The sequence below is a fragment of the Adiantum capillus-veneris genome, chromosome 1 (genome assembly GCF_014529385.1).
Source record: "Adiantum capillus-veneris isolate H3 chromosome 1, ASM1452938v2, whole genome shotgun sequence".
In the NCBI taxonomy this organism is placed as follows: domain Eukaryota; kingdom Viridiplantae; phylum Streptophyta; class Polypodiopsida; order Polypodiales; family Pteridaceae; genus Adiantum; species Adiantum capillus-veneris.
Genome location: NC_140931.1, coordinates 140,588,846 through 140,615,447, shown reverse-complemented (window position 1 = coordinate 140,615,447; position 26,602 = coordinate 140,588,846). Strand labels below are relative to the sequence as shown.

Genomic DNA, 26,602 nt, shown 5'->3' with positions numbered 1-26,602 from the left:
TGCTACATCTCTCAATAGGAATTGAGGATTATAGTTTGATCTATTCTCGTTATACTTTCAAGGAAATAATTCCATAATCTACCACGCGGTAGCGAAAAGATTCAACTTTTCAAGTTGATTCTCATCATTCTGTACACGGTTAACTAGGTTGGTTATCGTTACCTGCTAGTTGAGCAGTTTCTACAAAGGGTCTTACCAAGGGGTTTGACTACGTAGATTCTACCCAACGGGTTTGGATTGCGAAAGCAACAACCAGGGTCTCTAGTGCATTGTTGCTTGGTTTTTTCATAGGGGGGGAGTACAATACGGGTAACTGACCTTTCAGTTCAATCCCCAAGGCCATGCCAAGGGCATGTCGAAACAAGTATTTTGGGCTGTAGTGTCCAAAGTACATTACGATGTTATGAATCCACTTGTAGGATTCGATTTGGTACATGTTGTCACATGGGATACAACATGGTCTAGGAACTCAAGGAGTTCGGTTTAGCCAATGTGGAGCATTGAATGAGGGTCCCTCTCACTCTTGTCGTAAAGTGTTTAGAGCTACCTCCACACACAAGTACATCTTGTACTTGTAGGATATTCTTTTTCAAACATCCTTAGTTGAGACATATTCCACATGTGGCAAATATGAGTCTCTGGGCCTGACACTGGCGCCCCCTATTTCAAATATGTGTCACGACAAAGTCCCTAGGTGCTGGTCACATCTGTTTTCTAGACCATTTTCAGCACGACGTATCAGGAGCAATTTCAGTGGCCAAAAATTGTCGGATACTTAGAATGACTTGTTCAGCTACAAGTATTGCTAAACAACATTACAGATAGTTGTTTATACATATAGCAAGGCTATAAGTGGTTAATGAAAAAGTTTCATTGTCTGTACCTAGAAGTGATCAATGTTTCACCTTCTACTGCCACTCAGACGTTTCAGCAAGGCTTGCAAAAGATTGCAACTGAAAGTATTTAGTTTCTTTTCAGAACTATTTACATTCTTTTTTAATGTGTGCTGCGCGCATCACATTTGCCATAAGTATTGGCAACGATCACCATGGATATACAGTTTTGGATCTGTTTCTTGCTAAATGCATGCACACTAGGTGTTATGGGCCCTAGTGTTTAGCAAAGGCTGATTTGGAACGGCATGCATATTCCTTAAGTTGTTGCTTATGAAGCATTTTGCACTTTATGTGCAGTATCTCTATGAGACTACTTTTGGGTCTACTAATCACCAATAGAGGTCATGGCTCGGTTTGGGTGTTTGTGGATTTTTCAAGTTAACCATGATGGTCATTCAGAACATTGTTGATTCCTCAACAATGTTATACGCTATTGTGATTCCCCGTTTACCAGTCGTCTAGGAAGACTGTCTGTAAACCGTGGGGGAAACACACCTCAGTACTATCAGTATCCAAGGGGATTGATAGATTACAAAGTGTAATCTTGGGCTACAGGATATGCAAAGTGCGTACATTAGCACCAAGCAATCAAATTCATAAGCATTTATTGCTCTTTTTGGAGTTTACACATGTTGCGACTAGGTAGTCTCTTCATGTATAACTCAGGTTCTCAACCTTGAACACTCGTTAGGGTGGGGTTGTTTACTGATGATGAAAATTGGGACCAAGTCAAGGACTTAAAATTAGCTAATGAGTTATGTCAGCAAGTTACTTTCATGGAAAGTGACAAGAGGTACTCTTTTTGGTACACCTGTGTTGTGATAAACTCGTTTACCATGCTCATGAGCGTTCTAAATGGAGTCTACACACTATGTTTGGATAGGAACCGGTACCATCATTGGTTACAAATGGACAACAATGTAGAAAATCAAGATGTTACTCTTGGTTTCATTGAACCTCCTACTGAACCGAGTTCCGTTGAAATGAACTGTTGGATCCATGTGGGATGTTACAGTAGAAAACATTAGTGTTCTTATGAAGATACCATCACTTGTGTTTTCGCGGACGAAAACGCTTCTCCAAGGGGGAGTAATGGTAGGACCAGTCCGGGCCAAGGGCTAAGGCCAAGGGCCAGGACGGACATGCAGTCAAGGGGGTCCCTATATTTAGAAGGCCAAGGGCCTATATAGGGCATGGCTGGGTGGTGATTAGTATGTTCAGTTCCCTTGTCCTTTCACGAAACTTCCTCAGAAGAGCACAAGGGTCTTTCTTCCTCGAAAGTCAAAGGAGTTGCCTGAAGATATCTACGTTGGGTATAAATATGCTTTGGGGCATTGTTAGCATAAAAGGTTAGCGATGTCTTTAAATTAGTGGTTCAAGGAGGAATAGTATAGCACTTTTAGCCTAGATAGAGAGCATTCATGATTTTCAATGATACTTGCAAGTACGTTGCATTGTATATGTTGACATACCACAAAACAAAGTAAAATGCTTCATATAGAAGTATCCCCCCCCCCCCCCCCCCCCCCCCCCCCGGCTCTCTCTTTATCTTTGTCCCTCCCTCAATGTGTATATGTGAATTGTTTCAAATTTGTATTGGGTTTATACACTTTCTTAACTCTTTTGGGTATATAGAATCAATGCACATTTTTTCTTGCTCTCATATGTCTTCTATTATCTCCCTATCTATCCTTAAGTGAAACTCTCTCTCTCTCTCTCTCTCTCTCTCTCTCTCTCTCTCCCCCCCCCCCAAGATCCTAATAACCAATTTGTAAATTTTTTCATCTTGCAGCAGATAATGGAGATTAACAATAGCACGTCTTTGGTTATTGGCAATGGCCAGTCAGCCACTACCAACTTAGATAATAGCCCATCTCTTGTGCTACCAATGTTGGAAAGTGCAATAACACCTAAAAGCGTTTGAGTGGCAAAGGGACTTGCGAGGAAGCTTCCTGCAACGCTTACTACATGTAGGGTGGAAAAGCATTGCAACAAAAATCCATCAAGCTCATCTCGAATAGTGAAGTCAACCAAGATAGCGACTACCATTGTAGGAACTTCTATGAATCATGTAACAATGACACGTAGACACACTGCTAAGCGTCGTGAAAAAATTCTTCCCTTCATGGCTCCAAGTAAACGCATCATTAAGTCCTTACAAGAAATACAGTCTTCTTGTATTAGATTTGAAGATAAGCATGATGCTTCTATGGACACTATTTCTGACTTGATAGGCTCCATGGAAGTTGAAGGCGGATATTTGTGGAAGGTCCGAGAAGAGATAAGTCAAATAAAGAGCAATGCAATGAGAAACCATAACCACCTGTAAGCATAGATAATTCGCGTACAGAAGACACAAGACCAACTACTAAAACGTCTTGATGATCTTTATAGTAAAACAAATGAAGATCATGTGAATGTATTGGATAGCATTGTTCCTCAAATAAGGAGTACTACAAATAAGCTAAATGCTGTAGCAAATAGATATAGCGCAGGTGTAGGTGAGATAAGAGCAACCACAAACAAGTTGAATGCCATAATCAAGAGCAATTTTGAGAAAACAAGTACCTCTTAGGTTGCTCTTAGAAGCTTTCAAGGCATACGTCTTGGATGTAATTGAGATCTTTCTTATTCAATAAACTATTGTGTGTGGTCTTTCATTATATTGATGTGAATTTACGTAAATAAATTGCTATGTTTGTTTTTTCTTATTATCGACATGTATATTGCCATTGTATTACGCAAATATTCAAGATTTAAAGAATGACATGTGCATAGATTCCTTTTTACTTGTGCAGATATGGTGTTTGGACCACGAATATTATCGCCTAGACGTGCAAAACGTGTTCGAATGTTTGATGAGACATGTAGGGCTAGACGAGAGAATGCAAGACGTAGGGTTCGACAGCCTTTGCAAGAAATTCAAAACACTTTGCAAAGAAGACCGACCAATGCTTCCTACTACTCACCAACTTGACCGTGATAGTTTGGACCACGAGTGTATTTTGAAACATGGAAATGATCATGCTACTTTAGAATGCATGGGAAATGAAATTGGTGATAGTGATGAGCAGATTGTAATGGTGAATGATGACAACGAAGATGATGTGGTGGTAGATACATTCAGAAAGCCACACACACACACAGGCTCCCTTTACACAAAGGGAATGAGGGACACATGTCAGCTCCCTAGGCCAGATGCCCACAAGGTGTGCCCAGTTTCTATTGGATGACCCTTGAAGTGGACCAATGAGAATTAAGCTAGAGTAAATCTAGTTTAATTAATTTAAAAACATTTAATAAAAGAAACCAATAAGAATTAAGTCTCCTAGAAGACTATTGGGCAGTCTCACAAGGGGTCCAATGAGCATTCAGGAGCCCAATGGCTTGCCTGATTCCTATTGGCCAGGAGGCAAAGGGGTCCAATGAGAGTTTAGTTTAATTATTTAATTACCTAAAGCTCTCACAAAAGGGGAAAGGGGGACACATGTCAGAAGGCTATCACTTATGCTGCTTAATAGTCATTGGCTTGACTTGGGGAGAGCCAATGAGGGCTCAACAAGAGCAAATAGCAAGAGGGCTCGCCCAAGAGAGAGAGGGGGCTGATTTTTGCAAGGCATTATCACACACTCACTCACACAATCTCATGTGTGAAGAAAGAGAAGACTATCTCTTTCCAAGCTTTAATGGAGAGCTCATCACCTACTCCAAGCTTGTGAGATAGAAGCCTACATCAACACACTCTTGGCATGTGTATGCAAATCCAACCAAGAGCCAAGCTTCAATGCATGCTCATCTCCTCTACCAAGCTAATTACTAAGCTAAGCTATGCTAATATGAGTGATTATGTGAGGAGATGTACATCTTTCTCATAAGATACTCCTTCTTCCTCTCAATCTACTCTCATACCCTGCTAGCTCTCACCATCTTCGAAGGTGTGTGAGGTCTTGGGTCTGAGAACGGGGATAATTCAAGTTGTGTTTGCTAAGTGTTTTGCTTAGTGCATGAAGCTTTCATCTTCATTGCACTAGCTAGTCTTGAAGGAACACAAAGAATTGTATTGTACAATGTCTCTCTTGATGGGAGAAACCATAATACAAAGCGTTTTGGAGGGGGGACTGGCTCCATGCAAATCCGGTCCTCAACTGTTGTCATTAGCTTAATTTCTCTCTCTTTTGAAAGTATTGTCGATGCTATCTAATTAGGTGTTATGCTTTTTGTTGCTCTCTCTCCACCCAAGCACTCTTGTAATTCTCATTAGGAATCTATTCTAATGAAATGCCCACTATGTTCATGCTCATTTCCGCTACACACCTTAGACTCATGGAAGCACTATTTATTGGGGACTCCTTTCATTCTGCGAACGGATCACCAAAGTCTTAAGTACTTCATGACGCAGACCAAGCTCTCCGACAAACAAATGAGGTGGGCAAATTTCCTTTCGTAATTTCATTTTCATATTGCTCACATTGCTGACAAGCATAATCAAGTAGCTGATGCACTCTCAAGACGGCCGAGAGTGAATGCGGTTTCCATAGCAACTCACAATGATCTTCTTCAATGATAGATGAGTACGCTATTGATCCCGATTTTAGAGATGTGATTTCAGCCCTTGCACTAGGGAAGAAAGAAGAACCATTTACCTTACAAGATGGTTATCTTCTCTATGGCAATAGACTATGCGTTACTAACTCACTACATGAGAAAGTAATGTATGAATCTCATGCTCCACCTTATGCGGGGCATAGAGGGATTCAGTCTACCTTAAAGGGAATTGAAACATATTTCTATTGGCCTACCATGAAAGTGAACATACAAGAGTATGTTTCTAAATGTGTGGTATGCCAAAAGACAAAATTTGATAGAGGGAAGCAACTTGGATTGCTTCAACCCTTGCCAATCCCTAATTCACCATGGGAGAGCATATCCATGGATTTTATCTTTGGATTTCCTAAGTCTACCCATGGGAATACGGGAATATGGACGATAGTAGACAGGTTCAGTAAACAAGCTCATTTTATACCTGTCAAAAAGACTATCAAAGCCCATCAAATGGCAACCCTCTTCATTTCACAAATTTTCAAGTACCATGGCTTGCCAATGTCCATAGTGTCGGATAGAGATCCTAGAATGACCAGTAATTTCTGGAAGGGTCTCTTTGAGAATTTAGGGACAAGGCTAAACTTCTCTTCGGCCTATCATCCACAAACGGATGGCCAAAGTGAAATAGCTAACCTAACCATTCTCGATCTACTAAAAGCCTATGTAACGGAAGTAGATCAAAGATCCCAATGGGAGAAGTACTTACCCTTAGTGGAGTATGCTTACAAAAACAATGTACATACTTCCACGGGAAAAGCACCTTTCGAGGTAATTGAGGGAAGATCAAAAAGTCCCTTGCTACTTAAGGTACATGGGAAGATCTTTGCTACTGCAGATGAGTATAGCCGAGACCTACAAGAATCTTTCCAAAAGATTAAGGATGCTATCTCTATCTCACAGCAAAGGCAAAAGGCTGCTGCTGACAAGCATAGAAGATCCCAAGCCTTTAAAGAAAAGGATTGGGTCTTGTTAAAGTTTCCCAAGGCTCGATTAAGGCACACGACGGGCAAGAATCCTACGGGTCACCAAAAGTATTATGCTAAACTAGCAAAAAGGTACTATGGTCCCTTTCAAATTCTTAGGCCAATCAATGAGATGGCCTATCAACTCAAGTTGCCCAATCATTGGCTCATACACAATGCTTTCCATGTGAGCCTATTAAAGCCTTACAAAGGAGAGACACCTCAAGAACCAACTATTGAAGACCCGCCGGAGATCGAGGACCAAGAGGAGGTGCTGCAGCCCGAGTCCGTTCTCCGACATGAAGACAAGGTGCTAAGAGGCGATATCTTATTAAGTTTAAGAATTATCCTTTTGAAGATGCTAGATGGATGCAAGGCATACAATTAAAGGATAACCTAAACCTTGTCAATGCTTACAATGCTTCCCAATGAGTAAGCAAATGTACAAAATGTTAAAAATGAACAAAGTTTTTGTCTTATAAGACTTTCTTTTTCTTTATTGTGCACAAAAATGAAGTAGTATGCATGCTTAGATCAAGTTTGCGGAGATGACGTCTCCCAAACACCAAGTAGAGCTTGTCACTCTATTTTAGAAGACTGATAGGACTAATGAGCAGACATGCTTGCGGCAGCCTAAGGCTCTCAAGCGCCAAATGGACTAGTCATCCATTGTGGAATGATGTCGTAGGGTAACATAGGGATCCTCTACCCGCTAAGAAAAGGCTTATGAATATGCTTTATCTTCTCTACACCATAGTTGAGGACGACTATGATTTCAAGAGAGAGGTAATGTCATAATAATCAATATCTAATTCTCCTAAATGATTTTCTCATATTAAAATGATCATTTAATGTGGGGAAGTGCCAGGGGAGAAAAGGCTAGAATATTGGTTAAGCTAGCAGACCGGCCATAGTAGGGATCCAAAGGAGGGAAAATAGGGATCCAAAGGGGGGGCCATCTGCAAAAGAGCCATGTGCAACAATGGGCTAAAAAGACCCTAAGGTTCAGCCCATTGAGACTTCCAAAATGCTAAGGTTCCAAAATTCAAAGGTTGTGTCCAAAGGGTTAAAGCTTAGGGGGAATTGGATGCTTTGTGTGCTCTCCAAAGTCAACACATATTCCTACATGGGAGGGGGCGAGCCCTTCTTCTAGGGGATGAGAGAGAAAGCCACACACACACACACACAGGCTCCCTTTACACAAAGGGAATGAGGGACACATGTCAGCTCCCTAGGCCAGATGCCCACAAGGTGTGCCCAGTTTCTATTGGATGACCCTTGAAGTGGACCAATGAGAATTAAGCTAGAGTAAATCTAGTTTAATTAATTTAAAAACATTTAATAAAAGAAACCAATGAGAATTAAGTCTCCTAGAAGACTATTGGGCAGTCTCACAAGGGGTCCAATGAGCATTCAAGAGCCCAATGGCTTGCCTGATTCCTATTGGCAAGGAGGCAAAGGGGTCCAATGAGAGTTTAGTTTAATTATTTAATTACCTAAAGCTCTCACAAAAGGGGAAAGGGGGACACATGTCAGAAGGCTATCACTTATGCTGCTTAATAGTCATTGGCTTGACTTGGGGAGAGCCAATGAGGGCTCAGCAAGAGCAAATAGCAAGAGGGCTCGCCCAAGAGAGAGAGGGGGCTGATTTTTGCAAGGCATTATCACACACACACTCACACAATCTCATGTGTGAAGAAAGATAAGACTATCTCTTCCCAAGCTTTAATGGAGAGCTCATCACCTACTCCAAGTTTGTGAGATAGAAGCCTACATCAACACACTCTTGGCATGTGGATGCAAATCCAACCAAGAGCCAAGCTTCAATGCATGCTCATCTCCTCTACCAAGCTAATTACTAAGCGAAGCTATGCTAATATGAGTGATTATGTGAGGAGATGTACATCTTTCTCGTAAGATACTCCTTCTTCCTCTCAATCTACTCTCATACCCTGCTAGCTCTCACCATCTTCGAAGGTGTGTGAGGTCTTGGGTCTGAGAACGGGGATAATTCAAGTTGTGTTTGCTAAGTGTTTTGCTTAGTGCATGAAGCTTTCATCTTCATTGCACTAGCTAGTCTTGAAGGAACACAAAGAATTGTATTGTACAATGTCTCTCTTGATGGGAGAAACCATAATACAAAGCCTTTTGGAGGGGGGACTGGCTCCATGAAAATCCGGTCCTCAACTGTTGTCATTAGCTTAATTTCTCTCTCTTTTGAAAGTATTGTCGATGCTATCTAACTAGGTGTTATGCTTTTTGTTGCTCTCTCTCCACCCAAGCACTCTTGTAATTCTCATTAGGAATCTATTCTAATGAAATGCCCACTATGTTCATGCTCATTTACGCTACACACAAGTTATTAGGCCATTAAATGTTACATTGGTATCAGAGCACAAGGTTTCTCTTTTCTTGCTCAAGAAGGGAGGTCCTCAAAGAGCGAGGCATTCTTGCACCAAAGAATAAAGAAATTGATATGATAAATAGTCTTGCATTGAGACGGCTACCAGGTGTAAGCAAAGAGTACTTGAGTGCAGACTCCCTTTGTTCAAATGAGGACCAAATTCACTACTTATATACACTTGAGTTTCTAAATAACTTAGATCTTGGGGGTGGATATCCACCGCATATACTAAAATTAAAAGAAAATTCCCCAATCATGTTGTTGCGTAATTTGGATGCGAGGCGTGGTTTGTGCAATGGTACAAGGTTTATATGTAGACAACTCTATGGTAGAGTTTTAGAAGCAGAGATAATCACATGCAAGAATGCTGGGGATATTGTGCTGATACCACGGATTGATTTTGTCACCACAAGTTCCTTGGGTCTTCCTTTTGAAATGAGACGACGACAATTCCCTGTCAAGCTTGCATTTGGAATGACTATCAACAAGGCACAGGGGCAAACACTTGGAATCTTGGGACTATATTTGGCATCACCTGTTTTTAGCCATGGACAGTTGTATGTGGCTATGTCTCGTGTAAGATCTTCAAATGCCATCAAGGTTGTGGTTGACAATAGAAAGTTACAAAGTAATGATGGGGTTTTATCAGCTTCTACAAGGACTCCAAATATTGTTTACAAAGAGGTGTTACAATTGACAACCGGATGATCTTTGTATGTTGCTGTCTCCTTGGAATAGTGAATTGTTTGTATTCATTTCATAGCTTAACAATTTCTCACAAATAATGACATTTCCATGATCTTATTGCCTTTTCTTTCTTGTGATGGCAGATGGATCCTCGAAGTGCCATTTCATATGTTGTAGGTCGTGCACCTCAAATGGTTAAAAATATGTTTTGCTTGTGTGCATATTTTGACATTGGTTCTTATTCTCATCATCGCCATATACATTTTGCTTTGTCACTTTTTAGACACGCATCTACAAATACAGTGTGGTTCATGTTTTGGAGAACTCTGGTGTTTTAGGGTAATATATAGTCTTTGTGACTGTAGCATTAGCCGTAGAATTGTTTCAATAAGCGTGCCAACTAACAATTTTTATTTTTAATGCAGGCAGTGCTGCACATTTTCACATGTACTTATTGGCCTTTACGAATTATTATTATACCTTGGGCAATTGTCATCTTTTACACTTGGATATTACCATGTTGCATTTGAACACAATGAGAACGGTGACCTAATAGTTGCCACAATTTGGTTTGTTGGCTTCCAGCTTCCTATCAATGCAACGCTCCGCTTTATAGGCTTCGATGAGCAGTACCGACTTAGGGTTTTTACTCAGGTCGGTACACCATGCCAAATACGTCATCATTTGGTAGAATTTAGACCTTGGACGTTTAGAACACGTACTAGAATTTGTAGGAGACTACGATTTTGAGTTATTAGTATAAGGTTATGGTATTTGAAGAACGTAGTAGCAAGGATGCTTGGTGCAAATGCTTTTATTGCACCTTCATTTTTAGTTGAAACAAATAATTGATATTTGATTGTCCATGGTCATGCCGATTGTTGTTTGAAATAGATTTTGAGTTAAATTGTGTTTATTGATTGTAGTGATGAATCTCTCAAGTGTGATAGGTAGTCCCGAACTATGCGGACTGTGAAGCGGCCCATAGAAAAATATGCAGACTTCTTCCATATTAAAAAGACAGGTCAACCTTTATAAGGAGACATTAAATTGGGAAATGAGTAAGATGTATATTGAAAAGCCATCTTGACTCCATGATTAGTTTTGGATTCATCTTGCTCTCTCTCTCTCTCTCTCTCTATAATAAAAAGAGAGATAGAGGGGGGGTTGCATAATGAAAAGAGGACATGTATTTTATATTAAAACCAGGATTCTTCTATGGGCGTAAAGGACCTATGTGCCCCGGAGAGAGTGAGAGAGATTTGGATAATGAAAAGAGGACATATATTCTATATTAAAATCAAGATTCTTCTATGGACGTAACGGACCTATGTGTTCCTGTGAGAGAGAGAGAGAGAGAGAGAGAGAGAGAGAGAGAGAGCTACTATACCCCCAAGAAAAAGCTCCAGAGCAAGACATTACGATTCAAAATCGCAATGAGTTGCAAATGAGGTCACAAACAACTATCATTTGAGAAATATTCTTATTCTTCGCGGCCAAAGAAAAGTGGGACAGACGGGCCTGGAGGCTGGTCTGTAACACTAGTCTCCCTCGTATGAATGGAGCTTTGGTCGAGGTTCGACCTACGCCCGCATTCCATCCAAACCTTCTTCTAGCGAGCAACTATGGAGGAAAGGTGCGATTTACAATCTCTTTTCCACATTCATGCTCCACTCTCTATCGGCTTATGCATACACCTTTGACAGGCTGAACACCCCCCACACGGACAGGATAGAGCTAGACTTTCTGGGCCACCGCCTCCAGCTTGCCCAGGTCTGATACAGGAAGACATCACCTAATACAGGCCCTTTGCGTGTACTCTCTCGTCTATTTTGATGGGATTGTATGATCTTTTGTAGGACCCTAACTCAAAACATTTGGGTACCACTGTTTGGGACTCCTCCCTGGTGTTTGTCAAATTCCTGGTGAGCTCTCTATTTAAGACATGCCAATGCTGCGTTCTAAGAAAAGTTTCATGCACGTGCTGTGTTCTTAGGTAGTACTTGGCAAATTGGAGAGCTGCTGGCAGAGTTGAGAGAGAGAGAGAGAGAGAGAGAGAGAGAGAGAGAGAGAGAGAGAGAGATTGATATTTTATTAACGTCTTTAAAAGACCAAACTTGCCTGTGAAACAAATCAATGTACATGTGTGGTATATCCTCTGTCATCCTAGAAAAGGAAAAGCTGAACTGAAAATGAAAGACTATAGCTAATTCATAAGCTGATGCTAGGGGCATGATGGGTGGGGGATGGAGCTCTATTGCTAGGGGCTCATAATACAAGACTATATGCAAGACTGTATGCAAAGGGTATACGAGCATGCTATGCAATCTAGCTAGCTCCATCTTGTATGATAGTGGGGTGTAGTATGGTGTAAATCAATGAGGGGGGTGTTAACAGCACCTGGAAGAATATACCTGGATGTGGTTTTGAGTCGAGCCAAGCGCTCTGCAGTCTCTTAGTAGAACTGGTCTGTGATCTTTGTCATCTCTCATTGGTAGAGATGGGGCGTCTGAAAACTAGGTGCATCTGTCTCCTGTTGGCCTTAATGGTGGAGCGTTTGAAACCAGGTCCTCTCTGTCCATTGCTTGCCTTGATTGTGTTTGCCCTCTGGAGAGTCCCCATGTTATGTGGGGGCTGGAGGTGGGGTGGATCTATGAAAGAATACGGTGATTTGTGATTGACCGTCCCCTTGTGACATTGTTTGTCCTATACAGTGTAATGAGGCTCTCTACGTCTTGATAGAGCTAGAGCTTGAGCCTTGAGAGGGTAGAGCTTAGAGCTTGTGCAATGTGAAGGTAATGTGGGGGGGTGAATTTTTTAAGGGGGGCTCACTAAAAAAATAACACACGTAAAAATCAATGAAGGGGGTGTTAGCAGCACCTCGAAGAATATACCTGGATGTGGTTTTGAGTCGAGCCAGGCGCTCTGCAGTCTCTTAGTAGAATTGGTTTGTGATCTTTGTCATCTCTCATTGTTAGAGATGGGGCGTCTGAAAACTAGGTGCATCATCTGTCTCCTGTTGGTCTTAAGGGTGGAGCGTTTGAAACGAGGTCCTCTCTGTCCATTGCTTGCCTTGATTGTCTTTGCCATCTGGAGAGTGACTCCCTGTTATGTGGGGGTTGGAGGTGGGGTGGATCTATGAAAGAATACGGTGATTTGTGATTGACCGTCCCCTCGTGGTATTATTTGGCCTATATAGTGTAATGAGGCTCTCTACGTCTTGATAGAGCTAGAGCTTGAGCCTTGAGAGGGTAGAGCTTAGAGCTTTTGCAATGTGAAGGTAATGTGGGTGGGTGAATTTTTTAAGGGGGGCTCACTAAAAAATTAACACACTTAAAAAACTCTACCCGTTTTTGAGTGTTGGGCCAAATTTGTAGCTGTTAAAGAGATTCTTGCCATCCAGCCGGTTGCCATTGTGACCGTTCCGACTGTTCTCTGCCGTTACCGTTTGCCCTGCCTGTCCAAAATGTTTGGCCGTTCCGAACCCGTTTTTGAGTGTCGGGCTAATTTTGTAGCTGTTAAAGTGATTCTAGCCATCCAGCCGGTTGCCATTGTGACCGTTCCGGCTGTTCCTTGCCGTTATCGTTTGCCCTGCCTGTCCAGAATGTTTGGCCGCTCCGAGACATTCTAGAGAGCGAGCACTGCCTGCAATGCTGTTTTGGCGTTCCTTGTTAAAAAAATAGCGTTCCACGGTACCTTTGAAGAGGAGGTTATGAAACTTCCTTTCATCTTTCTTCACCTGCTTGGAGCAACACAGAAGGTTCTTCCACCTCCTTGAGGTCGCTTCCTGTAGGTATGCCATCATGTGAAGACATCTTTTGTTTTGCACCTTCGACAAGAATAGTCGCATAGTGGAGGCTTATCCTCATTAAAGCAATTCCAATGTCAATCATATATACACCTTATTTTTTGCGACTCTAAGGAGTCAAAGATCAGTCCCGGACGAGTACAAAACAATGATCGACAATCTTTCCGCTGCTCATTGCACTGCTCATTGTCCTCTAATTGCTCACCTTAAAGATGGCATCACATTTGTCAGCACAGATTAAAGCAAAGGATCTTAGCTATACCTGTAGGTTGTTCAGTAGGTATGTGATTTTTTATTTAGAGATACATGTTTTGTCTATGCAAGTAGTTGTCTAGGTTATCGAGGAAATACGACTCTGGTTGGTTCTCATGGTTTCAAGTTGTACAAGTTTTATTTGGCAACAACACTGCTCATTGTTTTAGTGTGGTCATGAAGCTCAAACTCTCAAAGGTTTCTACAGGGCATACTTTTTCCCCTCCTGAAAGCAGAAAGTTGGGGTGTGTGTCAACGGTGTCGTCCATTAATGAGTTGATACGCACGTAGCCTGGCTAATTTGTAAACTCCTTGCTTTACCTTCTTGGTATCTGTTGTGAATGTTTCGCTTGAAATTTCCTCTTTTATACATCTCTATTTCATCACATTGCCTTGAGATAGAGAGTGAAAGAGGAACTCGGATTCGTGGAAACAGGAGGATATGCAGGAAGAAGGTGGATGGTTAGGAGTGGGGAGAGATGAAGAGTGAGGAGCATTTTGTGTGCAGCTGCAAGGCCTACATTGCTATATGAACAAACTTCGACCCTTTTTAAAGAGCAACGCTTGCTCCAACAGCCTTTAGAGTTAGTAGATCAACACACACTAGAGGGTTTTATACTCAAGATTCAGCGACATAGAGAGCCTTATTACATTGTGCAGGCTAAAGAATACCACGTAAAGAGTGTCGGACTCAGGTCAATGTATTCTCGCAGAGGTCTAAGAAGTTCCTCTTCCTATCTCTCTCTCTCTCAAGCTCTCAAGTCTACATGAAGCACATTTGCTATGGAAGAAGCCCTCAAGTCTACAAGCTCTCTTCCCCCCCCCCCCCCCCCCCCCCTCTCTCTCTTTCTCTCTCTCTCAAGCTTTCTCCCTCTCCCTCCTTCTCGCTCGCTCTCCCTCTCTCGCATCATCCATGGGCTCTTCCTCTCTTGTAACCCTCTTCGTCCATGTGGGCAACACTCAAAAGCAGAAGGAATGGTCCTGGTAGGTTGAAGCGACTTTGGAGGGAATCTTGTCGGCAGCGAGGGGTGCTTGTGCATGGGCATGCAAGCTATGTATGCTTGCTTGCGCATGGCCATGCAAGCTATGTATGCTTTTACCATCGGAAAGGGGGCCACGACAAAGTGAGGGCACACTTTCTTCGAGTGTCGGTGTATGAGGCGAAATTTTGCACCAATGTAAGCACCGAGAAGAAGAAAGAGAGGAAAGGGATCGGGTATTCAATCCTAAATCCTCCTAGTGCGCACGCAAAGCTATCGACCCAAAGACCCTCATTTTCTCCTCTTCCACTCTACTTGGTCGGTCTTCATCTTGCGTGATTTGTCGCCAAAGAACCCTCGCCACCTCTTGGGACCCAGAGAAGAAGAAAGAGGTGGATGCCGCCGTTGCTCGATTCTTTTATGACGATCATATCCCTTTTGTTGCGGCTCGGTAAGCTCTATCGATCTTCTTTCTCTTTATAGTTTCCTCCGTTCCCTACGTTTTTACCACTTTTATCTCTAAACTATGATACTAACCTCTTTTATGTGTGATCAAAATAGGTCAGAGTATTGGAGAGCTATGGTGCAACGAATGGGAGAGTTGACACAGACTATGTGTCGCCATCTTTGGAAGCTCTCCGAACCATTTTGTTTGATCTAGAGAAGATGGTTGTGGAGCAAGCAACACTCATTATACAACGACTTTGGACAAAGCATGGGGCTACCCTCATTGCCGACGGGTGGAGCGATACGAGGAGGAGATTCATTCGTGGGCTCGTCGCATACTCAAGCAAAGAGACTTGTGCACTCTCATGATTCCATTGAGAGTGGCAAGTCAGCCAATGTTCTCGTTGCAGAGTGGATAGTATCCATAGAGACGATTGGACAACAACATGTGATGGCTTTTATCACATGAAGGCATAAAAAACAGCAGCAAGAGATATCGTAGAGGGCCATTTTCCGCACATGACAGTGTGCGTTTGCATGGCGCATTGCTTGAACAATCTTTTGAAAGACATCGCCAAGCTGGAATGGATTGCACCAGTAATTGCTGATGCAATGAAGATTGTGACCTTCATCAACAATCACAATTTGATTCGGTTCGAGTACTTCAAGAGATCGGACGGTACGGTGTTCCTCAAGTATTTAGACACCTGCTTCGCGTTCAACTTTCTTCTCGTACATAGGTTGCCTAAATGCCAAAATGCGGTCCGATAGGTTTTCATTAGCGATGAGTTTACGACCTCCTCTATGCAAGGACTGGTGCAGGGATCTAGTGCAAGGAGAAGATAGAGGATTTAGAGTTTTGGAAGGAGCTCAAGAGTCTAAACGTATGGATTAGACCGGTGATTCATTTGCTTTGGGTTATGGATGGCATGGAGCCTTGCATTGACAAGATTTATGAGGCCATGGACCGCATGAACGATGAACTTGTGCGGCTTGAGCCGGATGTAGAGCGATGTACAAAGATCGACGCGCTTTGCAAGAAGAGGTAAAAAGGACTCTAATATTTCTTGTATTCAATCACACCCAAATAATGCAAGTTTTAGCTCTGTGTGATTGAATTCAATAGTATTAAAGTCCTTTGATTCTAATACTCACAAAACAATCTATGAATTCCATATCTTCTTGTAAAGAGCATGGATCTCTGCATATCGCTCTACATTTGGCTCAAGCCGCACAACACAAGTTTCTCGATCATGCGTTCCATGGCCTCATAAACCTAGGCTCCATGCTATCCGTAACCCGAAGCAAAAGAATCACAGGTTTAACCTGTGCATCTATATTCTTGAGCTTCTTCCAGAACTCTAAATCCTCTGTCTTCTCCTTGCACTCAATCCCTATGGCAGTCCTAGTATATGACATGGTAGCCCGTATGGATTTTTGCAAAACGCGCTGGCATCGCTAGCTTTTGAAGCGAGATGCTTTTGGACTTGAGGCTTTTCATGTACTGCTTTTGGCCAAGGGCTTTCATAAGAATTGCCAGGGCCTCTCTCGCGTAGATTAGCTTGGGAGCATTGCCGGGAGAAGAGGACCCTTGGACGTTGTACTTTGTAAAGCATAATAATAAAGAGATACCGAGAAGGGGGGTTGGTCTTTGCGGCTAGTCTCTCTGGGCGCGGTACTCCGCCTTGCCGTGTCGTCTCTCTCTCAATTTTATTGAGTTCTTTTAGTTTTCTCACGTGTTGTAGTAGATCCTTAGCTTGGAGTGTCCATGTCGATTACAGAGAGGGAGAAGGCTTGTGGACTTGAGGCTTGCTAGAGCTAGATCTTGATCCTTTAGAGGGCAGAGCTTAGAGCTTGTGCAATGTGAAGGTAAGAGGTGGAGAGGGGGGGTGCATTTTATAAGAGGGAGGCTCACTAAATTTTTTTTGTCCGTTTTTCACTGTTGGTTGGAATTGTAGCTGTTAAAGCGATTGCGATCATCCAGCTAGCTGCCCAGTTTGACTGTTCCTTGTCGTTCCGGTCTTGTGCGTTTCAGTTTGCCTTGCTTGTCCGAACGTCTGGCCGTTCCAAGATGTTCCAGAGAGTGAGCATTGCGCGGCGTTCCCTGCCTATACAATGGCATTCCGCGGTAATTCTTATGTTGGTATGTATCTTCCCATCATATAGTTCGATAGTATATATATTCCCTATCGAGCTATGCCTTTATGCTATTATATACTAATACATCAATTGTATCGGCAACAACCTATTTTCTTTGTTTTAACAAAAAAATCAAAATGTACGTAGTGTTCTCAATTCAAGTATCCTCCTTCAACTTTACATTGACAGTAATGGTCCGTCCTCTATGCTTTCTTTTGAGAATTGAAAGCAACAAAGTTCTTTTAAAATCATGGCATTCCCAAATGAACATCGAAGTGAGGCAACTTCGTGGAAGTTAAATGTATCGTAGTAGTCTTGAACCTTAACATGAATGATGAAGTGAGCCAATCGAAGGTGATACTAGGTTCATGTCATCCCAGCTAGTTTTGCTTCAATAGGATTGCTAAGTTGAGCATAGTAAGTTCCTACTTACCCGGCAAAGCATTCTGAGAGAGTGTTTTGATGCTTTGGGTTCAAAGAAGAGTTTTTCTCTCCCTTCCCTCGACCCAAAATTGTAAAGCTCTCAAGATTCGTCATGGAAAACAAAACCAATCACCAATGTTACAGGCTTGGACACTCCACGCGAGAAATTGATAGCAGCACACGAACAAAAACAGTAGAATCATTGAACTAGAGAGAGAGAGAGAGAGAGAGAGAGAGAGAGAGAGAGAGAGAGAGAGAGAGAGAGAGAGAGAGAGAGAGAGAGAGAGAGAGAGCCGACACGGCACAATGGAGTTTCGAGCCAAGACATGTTGGCCCCAAAGATTGGTGCCCCTTTAGTATTTCTTTATTACTGCTTCAAGATGGTACAACTCCCGATGGGTCCAACTCTTCAAGCTTTGCGTTCAAATGCCCTAAAGAGCGGCCCATGGGGCACCTATAAAGAGTACAAGGGATGCCAAAAGCAAAGACCCAAAAGCATCTTGTCCAAAAGCACTTAATCCTAAAAGCACTTGGACCAAATTGGGCGCCCAAAAGCTGCCAGCGTAGAAAGCAAAAATCCGTACAGTTGCCACGTTATCAGCAGTAGCGCAAATCATTGAATTTCCGTACAGCTGCCACGTCATCAGCCAACGCAACAGAAACACAGAGAGAACCGCAACCTAGACACTTGGCAACACGTTACCACTTTGAAACACTTGAACAAAAGAGAGAGTAGACGACACGATGTGGCAGAGTTCCCAGCCAAGACACGTTGGCCCCAAAGACTAGCGCCTTTTTCGGTATTCCTTTATGTCAAGATGGTACCACTCCTAATGGGTCCAACTTTGCTTCTAGAGTGGCCATGGGGCACTTATAAAGAGTATAAGTGTTGCTAAATTGGCTTTATCTTATAGAAAAATAATTCTAAATGAATTATTGGATTTATAAGTGAGAGGGTTTTCTCGCTTGGAACACGAAGGAAAAATAATTCTAAATGAATTATTGGAATTTTAAGTGAGAGGGCTTTTCTCACTGGAGACATCCTAGTACAGAGTATTCATAGTGCGTCATTCAAAGTAATGACGGGAGCACTGAGAACGGGAATATCTGTAAGGCCACCAGGAACGGGTACTTCTGATGCGTCACATCGGATGGGTGACAGGGAGCATCGGAAAGAAGTATTCGACCATCCGGGAACGGACATCTCTGATGCGTCATAGGATGGGTGACATAGAGCATCGTGAAGGAGATTGTACCGTAAGTTCGGTAGGAAAGGACTAGGTGATGGGTATTCCTGATGCGTCACAAGGTGGGTGACGGGTGCATCAGAAAGGGAATATCCATAGTCGGGAGGAAATTCCGAACTGTGTTAGAATTGTGCACAAGGAAAAGCAAGCACTTGAATGAAGATGGGTTCAGAGGAAACTTTGAGGAAAAACAGATGCTTTCTGAGAAAGCGGGATTGCTTTTCGGGAAAGCAGATGCTTTCCCGCGAGGAAGTTTATGTTTGCATTGCAATTGTGCGTGTGATTGCATCCGGGGACGCCTGGGAAGTGCTGTGAAAGCATTGTTTTTAACTTATAAGGTTTTATTGAGTTTTTGGGCAGGTTCAGACTATTTTTTAAAATACGCCGGCCGCCCATTTAATAAGTGGGCAGCCATCTGATAAATAAGGCAACAGATCAGCCAGCGTTTTCTCTCTCTTTTTCTGGCAGAACGGAAAAAAAAAAGTGAAAAAAAAAATTGAAAAAAAAAAACAAACGGCCGCTATCTCTACGCGAGCAGCTATTCGTGCCTATACAAGCATTACATGCCCTCACTCATAGGGGAGGACCAATCTTTGCAAGGAGGAGATACTGCTGCAGATTTCAGCCGTAAAGAAGACGTTGCCGGTGATGCCCATGGCTGCCCCAAGTATACCAGATGTCGCCAAGACCCAGTGCGCGAGTTCCCTCGCGAAGAAGTGCCTACGAAGTGTGTTTCCATCGCGACAAGTTGCTGTTTTTCTTTGTTTTCAGCCCATAAACGCCGTAGACGGGGCTGATTTACGAGAAGGAACCCGAGAACACACCTCTTTTGTGTGTAGGATTGGAAGAGAGGATTTTCTATGGAGAGATCTCTTTCGAGGAATTGCTTGTCGAGAATCGAGTTGCGTTTCGAGCGTCGAGACTTTGAAGGTAACGATTTTCATGTTCTGATCTTTGAGTATTTGATTGCAGGTGTACTTCCTCTTCGTGAGGGAGTAGGAGCAGAGGAAGGCATGAGCCTCTGCAGGAGAAAAGCGCTCTGAGGAACTAGAGCCAGATCAGCCCAAGGGTTTCGTACCTGAGTTTGGAAAGTAGATCCACGGATCGGAGAGAGGTAGTCTCTCAAGTTGTGATCCAGAAGTTGGGATTCCCAAGTAAAGACTTCGTGTCTGGGAAAGCAGAGTTGTTCTACGGGAAGAGAACTCTGGAAAGAGAGTTGGAAAAGAGTTGCAGGGATGCCATGCCCTGAGTCTGGAAGGTGAGATCCAGAGGCGAGAACCTTGATTCTCAAGGAATTGGAATAAGGAACGGAAGTTCCTTGGAATAGGGTTTTGCCCTAGGAATCGGAAGCTGAGGCTTCCAGGAACCATCAAGTCTTATTCTAGAACGAACGTAGTAATACGTTCGGTTCAAGTGCTTGTATAGACTTCTCCTCAGTAATAAAGATACTATTACGGGGGGGGGACCAGCCCATCTTCTGGTCCCTAGTACTATGTCGATCTTCTCACTCTCTATCTCTCTCTATTTATTTCTCTCTATATCCTCTGGCTTCAGTAATAAGTGATAAATGCTATTTATCCAAATGTATTTTATATTGTTTTGCGCTCCCGTTTGTGACAGTGGTATCAGAGCATGGTCTCCTCTCTTTCTCTGTAAAGGAGGACGACTCTGGGAAGATACGGGAAGAAGCCATGACAAGCCAAGAGAGAAGTAAGCAGGCGGAACCCAAGGCTTGGGATTCTCTGAGAAGGCGACAAGAGCATGATGCTCAAGAACCTAGAGAATCCAAGGAGCAGAATGCTCGCGATTCTTCAGAATCGACAAAATATCCATGAACGTCAATCCAGAACTATAGCCATGAAATCCCGTCATTCCGGGAAGGATATGAAGAAGGTCTCTAGACCTAGGAACACTTCCAGGTTTGATACTATTGACGGAAGGGAAGATGCCCCGAAAGCTACTGCATTGATTCGACAAGTTTGAAGTTGCCTTTGCAAACGGCAATTTCTAAAAAAGCGTCGAAGATGAGGCATGTGATTAAACACCTCAAGGGGATTGCAAGTACTTGGTGGTATACCAAAGCTCTGCAAGGAACTTACAACAAGACTTGGATTCAATTCAAGGCTGAATTTTTTGACAAATTTTTTTCTCTATGCTTTGAAGAAGGCATCCAAGAAGATTGGGATCGGTTTGCCCAATAGGAACACGAGTGAGTCAAAGCAAGTAGTGGTTCACTCTTGCCAAGGTAGCTCCATTCTTGATCCTCTCTGAGGAAGGAAAGATGAACAAATTTAACGAAGGACTTTTGCCCGAATTTGTAAACCCATTTGCAAGATACTTTGCAGCAGATGGTGGAGTCAGCAATACAAAGCTGGAAGTGTACACCTTAGTGTACATAGAATCCAATCCCCGTGGTGGGACGGGAAACATTGAACACAGAAAGTTTGGAGTAAGGGAATTAAATCTAACTCCTGAGCTCTTGAATAGAAGACCCTTGAACTTTAAGTGAGAGGGCAGGTTTTTAATCAAAGTTACATCTTTGAGGAAATCATAAAGTGCATTATGCTTGTTTGCTTTTTTGCACGAGGTATGGTTGTGTCTAACCAAGACAATCACTCTCGAGTGTTTATGAGAGTAAGGTTGACTCGGAACATTGTTTATACGATGAACTGCTTTGCTTAACCATCCGGAAGGTCCATGATTGATTTGGTATCCGATAGTTCTCCAACAAATTACTTGCCATTGCGGGTAGGAAATTATGAAAGAACCATTCTGAGCTTTCAAGCAAAGAAAAGCTTTCATGAAGCTTGAGTACTCTTTAAGCCCACACCCCCTACATGGTAAGGGAAGATATGGTAGTGCTTTTTGCACAAGTGAATGAACACTCTCTTTAGGAGGGAAGGAACAAGCGACGACTACGGCCTGTGCTTGAGGAATCCAAGGATTAAAATCCTAGATTATTTGATGAGCGGGTTTTGCGAGCCAAGTGATCATCAAGTTGAGCGTCTTCGCTCTAAGGATCTTACGAAGGGAAGGTAATTTCCCAGGTTCACCGAAACTTTAACAAAGCTTAAGAATTATGTACACTTTTGAGTACATGGATAACACACGAAGATGCAGACCTATGCCAAGGAACTGGACGAGAGTTTGTTATACTCTCTTGAGCGCCTTTTTATGCGCAAGGATATTCCGAAACGAGAATTAGATGTGTTCGGTAGAAGGATTCTCTACAGAGAAGAGGTTTTCTGATGGTCGTTGATTATTGAGTACGCTATGTGCTTTTATTATTACAGTAGCAACTTTTGGTTGCGGTATATGTTTCTCCATGAGCAGGTCAAGTAGCATTTACACGCTGCTGGAATAAATTCGAACTATTATGTTCGTAAGAGTAAAATTTGCCAACCATTTTAAAATGGTAAGAATTACCTTAACCACATATGGGAGAACATCCTTGAGATCCAAAGCGGGTTCACCCTTAAGTGGGCCAAGTTTGAACTTATGTTCACAGAATGGTATGGCTAGAATTTTATATGCCTAAGATTTTGCGAGGAATCCTAGATGCTTGCAAGGATGGCCTCTGCAAGGAAGAGACGCTAGTAGGCGTCACGAGAACACTGCTAGTGGTAATAACTTACAGGAGGAAAAGATTGGAAGGAAGTGCCGTCGTGCACAAGGAATCTTTGGATTGGAACCGCTCGCCTACGTTGAGCGACGGCCCGAAACAAGAACCTTCTTTAAGGTGATCGAAGACTTTGTTTGTGAAGGAAGATATCGAGATTAATACTCATGATTTGGGCATTCCTTATGTGGGAGGACACAAGAGGTTTAATACCCTCTCGACTAACAGCGCAAGATTATGCGCAAGGACAGATACCTAGATTGATTTCTAGGAGGATTATTCTTCTCGGGATTGAGAAGGTGGAATTGAGTTAACAGATTCTCGGATGAGGAAACTTCCGATCTGTTGGAAAGACGCGAATGACGAGTTCTTACATGGCTCGTAAGTTTGGTAATTGGTGAAGGATATCCTCGAGGTACTAGAGGAAGGACATGAACCGGTAAGGTAAGTATTGAATTATAGAATTTTTGAATTTTTAAAGTTCTCTTTTGAGAAAGAACTAGCTCAACTAACCATTGAGCAAGATTTGGAATCTTTCCGGTTTCTCCCCGGCAGTTCAGTTGGACCTCTACAGTTGAGGACAACTGTTTATAAGGGAGAGGGATGTTGCTAAATTGGCTTTATCTTACAGAAAAATAATTCATTTATAATTCTAAATGAATTATTGGATTTATAAGTGAGAGGGTTTTCTCGCTTGAAACACCAAGGAAAAATAATTCTAAATGAATTATTGGAATTTTAAGTGAGAGGGCTTTTCTCACTGGAGACATCCGACTACAGAGTATTCATAGTGCGTCATTCAAAGTAATGACGGGAGCACTGAGAACGGGAATATCTGTAAGGCCACCAGGAACGGGTACTTATGATGCGTCACATCGGATGGGTGACAGGGAGCATCGGAAAGAAGTATCCGACCATCCGGGAACGGACATCTTTGATGCGTCATAGGATGGGTGACATAGAGCATCGTGAAGGAGATTGTACCGTAAGTTCGGTAGGAAAGGACTAGGTGATGGGTATTCCTGATGCGTCACAAGGTGGGTGACGGGCGCATCAGAAAGGGAATATCCATAGTCGGGAGGAAATTCCGAACTGTGTTAGAATTGTGCACAAGGAAAAGCAAGCACTTGAATGAAGATGGGTTCAGAGGAAACTTTGAGGAAAAACAGATGCTTTCTGAGAAAGCGGGATTGCTTTTCGGGAAAGCAGATGCTTTCCCGCGAGGAAGTTTATGTTTGCATTGCAATTGTGCGTGTGATTGCATCCGGGGACGCCTGGGAAGTGCTGTGAAAGCATTGTTTTTAACTTATAAGGTTTTATTGAGTTTTTGGGCAGGTTCAGACTATTTTTTAAAATACGCCGGCCGCCCATTTAATAAGTGGGCAGCCATCTGATAAATAAGGCAACAGATCAGCCAGTGTTTTCTCTCTCTCTTTTTCTGGCAGAACAGAAAAAAAAAATGAAAAAAAAAAAAAAACGGCCGCTATCTCTACACGAGTAGCTATTCGTGCCTATAAAAGCATTACATGCCCTCACTCATAGGGGAGGACCAATCTTTGCAAGGAGGAGATACTGCTGCAGATTTCAGCCGTAAAGAAGACGTTGCCGGTGATGCCCATGGCTGCCCCAAGTGTACCAGATGTCGCCAAGACCCATTGCGCGAGTTCCCTCGCGAAGAAGTGCCTATGAAGCGTGTTTCCATCGCGACAAGTTGCTGTTTTTCTTTGTTTTCAGCCCATAAACGTCGTAGACGGGGCTGATTTACGAGAAGGAACCCGAGAACACACCTCTTTTGTGTGTAGGATTGGAAGATTCTCACTGTGTTGCTATTGATTTCTCCTTGGAGTATCCAAGCCTATTACACATCATAAGCTCTTGCATAGTTGAAACTTGAATACTGCACACAATACTCTTGAATTCAAGAGGAGGAGAAGGTAATCCTTTCTTGCATTGATTGACCAAACTACAATCTTTGAAAATTGAAGCCGACAGGTAAGCATCTGATAATTTCTGATGATAGTCATACGAGGTCTACTTGGGATACATGGTTTATGGGTTCCGGGAGGAAAGAATGTCAAGCTCGAAAATAGTGATGAGGTAATTCTTTGCAAAAGCTATCTTTGCCAGGCATCGAGGCTTTGGATACGGTGGTAGGCTTTTCCTTTCTGTTGTGTGGCAAGAATCACACGGAGTGGACCTTGAGGCTTGCACACAGTTTTTGACTGGCTCCAGTTCCAGGCTTTAGAGTTCTCACCCCCACAGAGATTTGATACAAACACTTTGGCCTCTAGCCATGTTCACCGTGACACCACTGGATGCAGCAGGATGTAGGCACATTGTGGTTCACTTTTTTACCGACACTCGTAGCCTCCCTTGCTATGTATAGTACATGAGGAGACAGAGATGTAGCCCTACCGATTGCACGTTCTACTTCGGCTTGGGTGGGACAATCACTTCAGACACGCCTATCTAGAGATCGCTTGAATGCGGTTCATTCCCCATCCAAGCTGGCCTCGAAGATAACGAGGTTGGATGTTGCTGCAACATCGGTCTTTTCTCAATGATCCATTGAGGATTATCTTATGGAATGTGCAGAATCTAGGTGGGCCTTAATTTCAATGTCAGAGGGGTCGCTTACATCAGGAGCTTCTGAGATGCCTTGTGGGTGTCAGGTGGTATGATTGTTATCCTTATGCTTCAGGAGCACCATCTTTGTGAGAGCTAGATTCAGCGATGTGTCACGAGGCTGTGGCAACCACTAACCTTAGTTGCTGGTTTCTTTCCCTTGATTTATATTTAAATTTTTGGGACCCTCTTTTTGAAGTCACAAATGGCCAGACATTGTGTGGCTAGTGTGAAGCGGCCAACGGCCGAGAGTTTCACCCGCAGTCGGGAAGGGCAGGTTGCCACGAGATGGTTGGGCCAATCGGCAACGGAATCCGAGCAGTAAAAGGGTGTCTAGGCTCTATTCAAAATCATTTAGGCCCCTTGCTACACTTATAAGTTGGTGGGTACTAGGAAATTAACTCAAAAGAGGCATAAGGGTCACTTGGCGGCTCCAGATAATTTTGCCAAGTCCAGTTGAAGAGGGGACGCCCAAAATGAGAGAGGAGGTTGATTTGTCCGGAATAAGTTAACTGTAGTGTGTGTCAGTGGTGGGTGCAGGTGATTACAACTTTAATGGAAAGCTTGCCTTCTCCCTTGTCTTATGTAGCGTTATGATTCCGCTCTCGGGCATCTCTCTCCCCCTTTGAATACAGGAATGTGATGCCCCGCTCGAGGGCTTTTCATTTGTATGTACAGTTGTGGGGGTTCATGTGCGATTGCCGAAGCAAGAGCCTCTTGCACAGGTATTGGAGTCTGGATTAGCTAGTTGCTAATCCCCCGTAGGTATAGATGAATTCGGAGAGATTTTACGCGAGAAATCTCGTTCGATTCAAAGGGCAAGTAGCCCTATAGGTGCGGGAGCTCGAGGGCTTGCTGCGGATGCGATCGGCACGCGAAACGGAGCCCAAAACAGAAATATACAACCAGCTATGTATCTTTGCAGGTTTAGTGTTTTGACCCTATTGATCCCTAATACCCCGAGGACCCTTGGGGAAGCGTTGGGATCACTGTATAGGTGATCGGGTGCAATTTCGGGGCAGAAAACAGAGAATTCAGCGGGCTGCAGATTCTTGTCAGGTTTGGGAAAGTGCCCGTATGCACCGTGAAAGTCACCTTTGGCATGGGGATTTTGTCTGTGACGCCCACTTCCACGGTTATGCTGCCGAAATCGGGCTAGAGTAGGCTATTTTCAGCCCGGTAAAAGCTGGACAGCTCGTAGGAACTTGCAGCTTTTCTCCCAAATTTTATAAGAATAAAGAAATACCAAAAGGGGCGCTAGTCTTTGGGGCCTAGAGGGTGTCGCTATCTGCTTGAGAGCGCTCTAGCTACCAAGCCGTGCTTTGTTTGAAGTGTTAATTCCAGCCACAGGTTCATTTGCGAAGTCTCTCTGTGTCGTGAAGTTGAAGTAAAGTTTATCAAGTGAAGAATCGGGTGAAAGCGAAAGTCTACTGCCCTAAGGGCCGGTTTCATGGTTACATCGCTGGGACATAATCGTTTTTTCCTTAAAGAGTGAGCCTTGGTTGGTTTGC

At 43.1% G+C, this 26,602-nt stretch overlaps 1 protein-coding gene across 1 annotated transcript in view; it reads left to right on the top strand.

Moving 5' to 3' along the window:
• Positions 1-11,044: 11,044 nt before the first annotated feature.
• The window catches only part of LOC147465693 (S-adenosyl-L-methionine-dependent methyltransferases superfamily protein), a 31,445-nt gene continuing 15,887 nt past the window's right edge, over positions 11,045-26,602 (top strand). Inside the window, exons 1-3 of the mRNA XM_086521426.1 lie at positions 11,045-11,187; positions 11,258-11,324; positions 11,411-11,476. Coding sequence (XP_086377552.1) covers positions 11,177-11,187; positions 11,258-11,324; positions 11,411-11,476 — 144 coding nt within the window. The 5' untranslated portion in view covers positions 11,045-11,176. The remainder of the gene's footprint in view (positions 11,188-11,257; positions 11,325-11,410; positions 11,477-26,602) is intronic.